Below are 10388 nucleotides of genomic sequence, written 5' to 3'. Positions count from 1 at the left end.
ACAACAACAAAATAATAAAATGGTCGAACTGGCTAACTGTAGGTGACGTACTAGCGCTCACCTGTTGCCATGGTTACCTGACTGATTGACTTACATGGCGGCCAATCGGGATCTGGCATGGCAGCGTTAGCCCACTCCTGTGGTCAGTTGATTTATTTATTTATTTATTTTTTTTACTCGTGTGGTGACTCACACACACTTTACTTTTAATGAGGTGCGTCAAAAGCGTCCACGGTCGTCAGGGCGACCAGGATGTCCCACGCGAGAATGTAAAGCTTCATTCAATTGCTCCCTCAACGCCTTAATTTTTTTTTTTTTTTTTTTTTTACTGAATACTGTGGACTAGTGTGGAGTGTGAACGGACGCGCGCTCCCGACCACGTTCACGCAGTGTGAGTGCGCACAGCGAAGGCGTGGAGTTTGGGATTTTGAGGAGGGGGGCAACGGAAAGAGAAGAACAGGAAAGGAAAGGGCCTCACATACACACGTCACTGAAAATGGGAAACGGCAACGAAACGATCCTGGGCGATGTTGAATTTCCACTGATATTTAGTCACCCGTGTTCCCGCGTGTGTCTCTGAGGCTCTCGCACTCCGCGACGCCACTTCCTCTCTGGAGTCGTCGCCGAGTGGTCTCTGCCAGCCTCGCTGCCTCACGGGGCTGTCACTGAGACTCCACATTTCCTTTCGGACAAACTGCATTTAGAAAGCTGCATCTGCACACTGGTAGCCCGTCAGTAGGACAGAAGAAAGGACACTTTCGAATCGAACCGGAGAGGCTGCAACATTGTATTCTCAGCCCGCTCTGCTGCTCCCCTTAGCCGGGTTGCGTGTGTGCCCGCACGCCTAGGCGTGGAGCTCCGCAGATAGCTGCAGCATAGCGCGCTCTACCCTCGGCGTCAGGGGGGTTGCGTTAGCCTCAATTGGGCTTTTATTCCACCAACTGGTCGCCTACCTAATGGAAGCCTTAACCCGATAGTGCCCCCTCCTTTCCTCTAACCCGCGGGTTAGAGGAAATAGCCGGATTTGCCACTCAGGCGCTGTCCTCGTCAAGGGGGGGTGCCGGCCGGATCACCTCCTCACTCCCCGGCAAGACCCCCATCTATCCGGCAAGATCCCCCCCTCTCCCCGACGCCTGGTGCCGCGCCTCACCTGTGTGTGGCTCAGGCAACGAGACCCCAGCCACCGAGCCGCCCGAACATGGCAGGGAACCTGAAGAAAGGCGGGGGGATCATCGGAATGATGAAGGACGCTTTTCAGCCACACCATCACCACCTCCATTCCCACCATCAGCCCGGAGCTGTGGACAAAAAGACCGTGGAGAAGTGCTGGAAACTGATGGATAAGGTTAGTGTCGGGCGACGTTATAAACAGCAGATGCTCAGAAAGGTTGCTAAGCTAATCTTCATGGGTTGCTAACGATGCTAATGTTGAGCTAATCAGCTGGACGGCGACATGGCTAGCTCGAGTTAGCTAATTGGCTAATTATGGTTTAAATGAGGTACCGAGGCTTCCTCGTTACGACTCGTTCGTTCAGAAGACAATGGCGTCTAAAACAACGACGTCAACGTTGTGATTTGATTATTATTTATTTTGAAGGGTTTGTTTACTCGATAGTTTCTACTATAGTATTTGACAACGTATACTATGGTAGGATTCCTTTGTGTGTGCTGCGGCATTTAATTAAAAAATGCTTACAATCGCAAACATTAGATTTCTCAAAAAATGCTTGCAATTGCAAACATTAAGAACTAACTGGATTTCGCAGTTACTTGTGGAGTGGAACAGACGGTTTGTCGAATTGGCATGTCTCAAGAGATTCCCCTGAAAACTCTTAGCAAAGCATTTAAGAAACGTGTCTTCGTTTAATCACCAAGGACAAATGTGATAGTTCATGCATTTTGACCTCAAGTTTCCTGTGTGCTTCACACAACAAATATTAGCGTGATAGAAAGACGCTTTTTGTGTCTTACTGAGTCTACCACAGCAGTGAGGGAAAACTGACACCAAGCGAACGACCTCTCACAGTTACTGTATTAGTGTTATGATTATTGTTTTGTGTTGTAGAGGTCTGTTAGGCATTTGAACACAATTTAACAAATTAGATAATATTCTTTATCTCATAATTGTAACATTTGAGGATATGCATTTACAAATGCAAATGCACTGCATACGATGGTTACCTGCTAACAATGTTGCTGCGCATTATTGCAGAATATCTGTAGTCTCCACTTTGCTTTCTTGGTTTTCTTGTTGTCCTTAAGAAAAGCCGAAGAATTACTTAAAGTAGGAAATAATTTGGCCAAATTGAGGGAAGCAGAACCTAGAAAAATGAATTTCTACACAGCCTTTTGTGTTTTTTTTTTGTTTGTTTTTTTGAGAAATATAAGATACCCAAACGCAAAACTGAAATTTATAGTCTGGTTTGTGCTCTAACTGCAACGTGATTAAATATGTTGTACAGTGTTGCCTCATTTACACAAGTTGGGAAATTTTGGGTTTATTCAGCTGTTTGATCTGGGGTACATAAACTGGTCAAGAGGGCTGACTCTACCACTTTTGCCTTCTACAAATTTTTGCCAGGTATCTTGATGAAAAAAAATGCAGTTTTTTTTTTTTCCCCACCCATCACTTTACTCAACAGATGGTATGGTATGTTGTCTTTGAACAGTCCACGAAGCGCAGAAACACAGAAGCATGTTCTTGCCTGTTAACAGCTGAAGACATAGAAGTGCTGCTACGTTCAAATGTCATTTGCAGGTTGACAGTCTTGAACATGAGCCAATAAAATACATAACGCTTTAACAAACTCGCCTAAGTAATTCTTCAGCAAGATAGTTAAGCATTAGGGATGTCCCGATCCAATCATGGGATCGGAAATCGGGCTGATCAGGCCATTTTTCAGAGGCTCAGAGTCGGGTGAAAAGGATTGGGATTTTAATTTATGCTAAATATAATTTTTTAAAATATACAGCGGTACCTCTACATACAAAGTTAATTCGTTTCAGGACCTTGTTCATGAGTCGAAATGGTCATATGTCGAGCAGGATTTTTCTATTAGAATACATTATAATTCCATTAATTCGTTCCACAACCCAAAAACCTATACTAAATCCTTAATAAATACTGCTGTTACTAATGCAAATAGCAATTACAAAGAGCAAAACAACTAAATTATGCACAAAAATCAGAATAACAATAATATAATAATAATACCTGTAATAATGTTACGAATCGGGTTCTAGTGTGGCACACTTTTTTTGCTGTACCTGAACGCACTGCGCGGCTGACGTGACGGTGAGCAAGAGAGCGCTATTTTACTTTGTTTCGATCCTGGCGTCAACAGCAGCGGACACTAGGCGAGTTGATGGAATAAATTTAGAAACTTGACGAAGCTGGCGATTTCTTTGGCGATGTTACCTCAATAACAATTGGCACCTTAACTTACAAACACTGGCGAATGGAGGAGGACCCAGTTCATGGAGGCACACACCATGCTTATATTTTGCCATCATTCACATCCTCATTTCAATGGTAAGCGTTACCTTTTCTTTTTTTTCCTCCACCTGAACTAACCTTTTTGGATCCAGTGTTTATTTCTCTCACAAGTAAATCAGCCGTGCGTCTGTCTTCCAGCAAAACAAAGATACTGCAGCGCTGTCAAAAAATGTCGTATTTCGAGCATATCGTCGGATATAGAAACAAATGGCGAGTCAAATTTTACGTTGGATGTCGAAAAGATCGTGTGTCGAAGCGATAGTATGTCGAGGTACCACTGTATTGTGCGGCTATATTCGCCATGGTTTGGAGCCGGTTAACATTTTAGCTAAAAAGTAACAAAATAATCCAGAAATACAATGGCATTGCCAAACGAAACAAAAATATATACATCTCATCCTCAACAACACTCCCGGAAAAAGATTAGGAGGAAGTACTGTAAACAATACAGTACTGTAACATGTTTGGAAATTTTGTTCAAATAAATAAAAAAGAAATCCGGGATTGGATCGGGACTCTGTACCAGCAGATTCTCAAAATCAGCTGATTCGGACTCTGGTGCAAAAATATGTGATCGGGACATCCCTATTAAGGATATTTGAAATGCTATTTTGAATGTTCAGGAGTCTGCTCCAAAATTGTCTGGCATTTCTGTATTTTTAGTACCTTTGTGGTCATGCAGCTTTTGCACGTGTAAGAGGAGTCATTGGAGCGTTATGTGGTTGTTGATACAAGTGGCATTGGCCCAGCAGTGATCTTATCCACAGCTAGTTTAAGGAGCACAAACCTTTCTCAAAAGCATGTAAAAAAAAGCTGAAGTGTTTGATTAGCACTAGCACATTTGCTAACTGTAACAAATAATTTTTCATTATATTAAATGTTAATTCATTTAAAATCTCATGCAATGTTGATTTTGGGCCAATATCTAAAGATGTCAATGGATGGGCCGATGAGGCATTCATTCTGCAATTGCACTGGATATATACATACATACAGTGGGGCAAATAAGTATTTAGTCAACCACCAGTTGTGCAAGTTCTCCTACTTGAAAAGATTAGAGATGCCTGTAATTGTCAACATAGGTAAACCTCAACCATGAGAGACAGAAAAATTGTCAGTAAAATTGTCAGATTTGCAATTTTACTGTACACATTGCATTAGAAAAATTTATATATGTCGCATTTGGCAAAATAACAAAAAAAAAAAAGGGGGGGGGGCTGAACTGGCCTGCAGTATCAAAGTAGCCTTTAACTCACCTGCTTCAGAATTTCTGGAATCCTTTGAACAAACTCACCCTGAAGCGGCGACTTTTTGGGAATGCATTCCAGCAGCATGTGCATTGGGATAGTTCCTATGGTTGAAAGGAGGATAATTCCGAAGAGATATACCAGTATACTGTATATCAATAAGGTCCACTGTGACTTAATTCTAGTTGTGAGAGTGTATGATAAAAACACTAATAAACAACGCCTAATTATATAGATTATTTGATTTCAAGGTGTATGATCCCTATTTCTTGGACACAAAGTAATGATTGAAATGATTATGGGCGTACAGGATGAGCAATTCATTTATAGTTTTTGGATGACGCATAGCTCGTGTTGAAAAAAATATTTGTGTGGTTCATAATAGAAGGAGCCTTGTCTTCATCAGGAGTGAGCAATCCATGTATTCTTTGAACTGGGAATGAATGAATGAAGAAAATCTCATTCACACAATACACCCCCCCCCCCCCCAAAAAAAAAAAAAAAAAAAAAAAAAAACAATCTGGATTAGTTAGACAGCACTGAATTAAAAAGCTTTCTACTGTCAACTTTTTAAGACGGGAATAATTAAAGAGTCACTCTGTTGCAAGGTTTTCTACAAACGTTTGGAGATCGAAATGGTGCCATGCAAAAAGTATTCCACATTAAGTGATGTGTTAGAACTGCCACAGAACACACATTACTTTTTTGAGGCAGCAAAATTGTCGTGCCTGGATTACTTGCACCAACTACTGATAGTTGCCACTGCCAAGTCATTAAATCCATTCAGGACTCGATTTTTTTTTTTTTTCTGATTTAATGACAATTACAGATTGGGGATGTCCCGATGTGATACTCAGTATTGGTGTTGGCATCTAATACAGGTATTTTTGGAGTATCAGACTGTATCTGATTTGGTCACAAGATCGGATCCAATCCAAAAGATTTGTGTTTTCAGTACCATCAGGCTTTTCGGCTGCTATAAATCAAACCGCTAGGCAAATATGTCTGCTGAGTGAGACAACTGCTCTTTAGAATTTGATGATGGTAACAACACCGTGTGATATTCTTGAGGAGGTACCAGCATAGCTCGGTTTAATACCAAAAAAATTTTTGCATTGTTTTGACTGATCTAAAAATATAGGTATTGGCAAAACATCTTGGGGGGTGGGGTGGGGGGGTGAATCAGAAGTTTTAAAAAAATCAGCATCGTGATATCCCTATTACGGATTAGAAGTGGGTATTTTTTGGTATGGGCAAATGAGTCCTGTTTTGATGCCAGTGGTTTGAGTGTTGTTGGTCTGTCACTTAACTTTTCATGAATTAAGTTATGATGAACGAGATGTTTCAGAGAAATTTTGAAAGGTTCCAGGATTGATGTTGCTCTAGTATTATGTTCTTCTTGGCCAGGAACTTTTAGAAGTGATGGCAGTAAACGTAATCCCCCAACTACAGTTAAAAATTATACCCTATGTAGTTTCACATTGGTATTATATTAACAGTTTCCTCAATTTCAGACTGTACAGTATAGACCTCATATGGCCAGAAACCTGGGGGAGGTGGACACCTCCAAGATTTGTATGCTGGGGAATTTTTTTGGCCTTATTTTCTTCAAGATACAATTTTTTCATAATCTCCAAAATTGTCAGAAATCTTGACAATGGGTGAATAAATTGATATGTCCACAAGTAATTATGTAGATATCCTTTTTTTTTTTTTTTTTTTTTTTTTTTTTTTTTTTTTTTTTTTTAATAATGACACTTGGAAATTTAGAGTTAAATGATGCTGGACTGGATTCATTACCTTAATTTTCATCCTTCACTCAGCCGCTGAAGAAGAAATGTTGTTTCAGGCAAAACACTACCACTTTTGTCCACTGGCATCGCTAAAATCGACCAAAACTGAAACCTGCCAAGTGTTGCTTTAAATATGTTAAATTGAAAGCTGGTAAATAAATAAACCAGAAAAGTTTCATTTGTATTTCATGCATTGATTCAGATTTTCAAATTATATAATGGTCCCCTTGGGCGAATTTGTCACCATTTATCGTTATCAAAGTAAATCTGCTCAATTTACCATGATAAGTAATTAAGGCCATATCGCCCAACAATAGCTGGACATGTACACACTTTTAAAGAATGTTTTGCTTTAATTTATTTCTCATTAATTTTTGTTGTTGTTGTTTTTAAGCCCCATTCATAATGTTGTGCTTAAAGTGCTGCAATTCCTCTATACAGTATATTAGATGTTGACACGATTCACTTTTTCCACGCAAATACTAGATTAAATTACCTTGCATCATGGCAATCTGTCCATATGAACCATAAGAAAAATAATATTCTGGTCTGTCGTCTGTAGACCTTTTAATGTTGTACAAAGTAACCTGTAGGAGAGGTGTGTAAAATGAGCAAGACAAAAGTTGGAACATTAGTCAGGATGACCCAAGAACATGCGATCCAGTTAACTTTTTAGCCATATTTTGTTGTTGATTAATGATTATAGTAAAGCGAAGCCACGCTTTATATACTATCCGATGAAAGATTATCTCGGCATGCGATGTTCATTTTTTTAGTGTCAGTGATTGTTTGTTAGGTTGTAGAATTTAAGGATTACATAAGAAACCATATTGATTTTGGTTACGTTTGAAATTAAAGTAGAAATTAAAATCGTTAATACTTATGTTGACTCAAAGCTTCGTGGGAATGCAGTGTAAACGTCACGAAAGATTAAAAAAAAAAAAAAAAAAAAATCTTCATCTTAAACTCTTGGGCAACATTTTTTTACATACAGTTCGTGGTGTCCAGGGGGGTACATTTAATTGAAAATAATGTACTATTTTCCTGCTGAGTGTGTATTATCATCACCAAATTTGCGTTGTCCTTGTAGGTACTACAAAATAATATCAGTTTTATTCATTTTTTTTTTAATTACTAAAAAATAGTCACTTGTCCTAAACTTTTCTTGAATGACATATACAAGAATCTTGTGTGATTTTTTTTACTCAAAAGAACTGGAGCAAAGACGGGAGAGGCAGGAGATTCAGAGGCTTACTTGCATATTGAACAATATAGCTATGTATATATTAGGGGTGTGACTATACACACAAGTCACGGTTTAGTACATACCTCGATTTGCCCCCCCCCCCCCCCCCCCCCCCCCCCACACACACACACAGTATTTGAAAATTACTGGTCGTGTGTACTCTATACCATTACACTGTTATGAGGGTAAAATAAATGTAAAAAGTCTGTCTAAGATGTTATAGAATGTATGATAATGTGTAGAATATAAAAAGTAACATCAGTTATTTTGCTGGGTAACTAATTACTTACAATGAGGTAACTGAGTAACTAAATTTTTGGGTGGCGTAATTTGTAAGTAATTATTTTTTCAAGATTAACAACACTGATTATAAGCGATGTAAGTTATTGTTTTCCAATGTAAAAAAAAAAAAAAAAAAGTCTCACTCTGGACACAGACCACTGGACCTCAAGATTAGTAGGCACGTGTCCATTTAATTGATGAAAAGTGGGCGTCATATACAGTACAGATTGCTTGAAAATTTAGTATTGGTAATGGAAATTGATGACAATTTTATTTTATGACGGGAAAAATATATAGGGTGAACAAAAATTGATAGTTTTAACCAAAGGGTCCCTATAATTGTTGTTTTTATGAAAACAACTTGTATTACGATGTATAGCATTAATAGGAATGACTTCTTGACGCAAAAAGCAGTATAAATTGCCTCATTGCTTGATTATTGTTACATTGTCATTTTTTTTCTCTTTTCCTTTTATGTATTAACCGATCTTCCTCCCACATCCTTTCCTTTTTGCAGGTAGTGCGTCTGTGCCAAAATCCCAAATTGGCCCTGAAGAATAGCCCCCCTTACATCCTGGATTTGTTGCCAGACACGTATCAGCACCTGCGCACAATTTTGTCTCGCTATGAAGGCAAAATGGAAACCCTTGGGGAGAACGAGTACTTTCGTGTCTTTATGGAGAACCTGACTAAGAAGACCAAGCAGACCATCAGTTTGTTCAAGGAAGGCAAAGAGCGCATGTATGAAGAGAACTCTCAACCTAGGTGAGTGTGTGTTGTCTAGCCGCAGTGAATTCATTCAAAAAATAAACGTTTACGAATCAGAGGTGGGAAGCCTTGGTGACACAGCAGTTGATCATGAATAATTCTAACTAGGTTGGCATACAAGCAACAGTTACTCTGAGTCCTCAGGGTGCTTTCAGGATGCATAAAAACATGAGTTGAGTGACGTGGTTGGAGGATGTCGGCATCTGTGGTCACGGCACCACATTTATAGATGTTGTCACTCATGATGCCTCCCAATCGGTACCATCTACAGTAAATGCAAATGTCAAATGTTGCTGTGTAAGGCTTTGTTCATCTGTGGTGCTGTAGTGTGCAGTGATGTATGTAATTGCAATTAGAATGGAATAACACTGATTCTCACAAAATGCCCCGTGAAGTTTCTTTGGCGTGAGAATCTGCTGAAAGTTGCTGCAATATTAATTGGGGAACTCAGAGGCGTTGACAAGCTGGAGAACTCAAGTCCCTCTCCAATATGTCTCGCTTCTTTCACTTGGTTCTTTTTGTTATGTTGTACTCTGCTTCTGGTACTGAAGGCGAGATGACTTTCTGAGGATTTTTACTGAAGAAAGCATTTTGCTTCAGAAACAGTTTCTGTGTTTTGTTGTTATCACTGCCTTCAGGAGTTGGTGTGTTCATCTGAGGTACAATAACATAAAACAGATGGAAATTGGTAGAACGAAACTACCTTAGGCCAGCACCAGAATTAAGTTTGCTGATCTTTGTTAACATAATAAGAACACTGAGTTAAGAACAATTTGAGAACATGTTTTATAAAGCAGTGTTATAGAGCATCTGCCAAAACTCATTCTCATGTACTCTTGCAAAGAGTAAGCCTGTATGACGAGCAGACTGTTATTCGTCTTATAATTTTGATAAACAAACTGCTAACAATTCGACATTATTTAGCATGCGCACGGCTAATGTTTAACTGCATCGGGCCAAGCAATTATGAAACTCAGAGTTATGTTGATGTTGTGTGCTCTCTCAAAATTTGTTATTTTACCCCGCTATCCATTCTTACTAGTATGTCAAGTAGGTGTCTGTTAGGCGAGGTTCATACCGCAGGTCTTAATGTACAATTCCGATTTTTTTGTCATCTGTTTTTTGGGCGTGCCCGTTCAGAGTGCCTTTGTCCAGTGAGCCTGTTCAAGTAACACGCATGCGCAGTAATTCGCGGTCCAAGATGCGCTGGGCAAACTGACCTGCACGCGCAGGCGCATCAAAACAAATGCTGGCTCAACGTCATTCTAAGGTGATCGTATTTTGGTTTCCAAAAAGAGGATACAGATGACAGACATAAATAATCCTTGTTTAGTCTTATATTCAAAGTTAATATGGATTGATAGCATGCATACACTGTGCGTGCATGATGCACACATATACAGACCGTTTGCCTTGACTCTCCGCCGTGTAAGCAATGTTGAAATATTGCTCATTTGGAGCACAGAAAGAAAACCGAGCATTCTCAGGCTTATCCACCCCTCCCCCATTTAGTTTTTTAATGACTGTTGTCAAGCTCACCTCTTCCCTCAAAGCTG

At 39.5% G+C, this 10388-nt stretch overlaps 1 protein-coding gene across 1 annotated transcript in view; it reads left to right on the top strand.

Annotated features, from left to right (window-relative positions):
• Positions 1-224: 224 nt before the first annotated feature.
• Positions 225-10388, top strand: part of cbl (Cbl proto-oncogene, E3 ubiquitin protein ligase) — a 74425-nt gene continuing 64261 nt past the window's right edge. The window contains exons 1-2 of the mRNA XM_057839832.1: positions 225-1345; positions 8582-8829. Coding sequence (XP_057695815.1) covers positions 1199-1345; positions 8582-8829 — 395 coding nt within the window. The 5' untranslated portion in view covers positions 225-1198. The remainder of the gene's footprint in view (positions 1346-8581; positions 8830-10388) is intronic.

This window comes from Corythoichthys intestinalis, chromosome 6, assembly GCF_030265065.1.
Source record: "Corythoichthys intestinalis isolate RoL2023-P3 chromosome 6, ASM3026506v1, whole genome shotgun sequence".
In the NCBI taxonomy this organism is placed as follows: domain Eukaryota; kingdom Metazoa; phylum Chordata; class Actinopteri; order Syngnathiformes; family Syngnathidae; genus Corythoichthys; species Corythoichthys intestinalis.
Note: the sequence above shows the minus strand (reverse complement) of the source record. Positions and strands in the feature narration are given on the sequence as shown.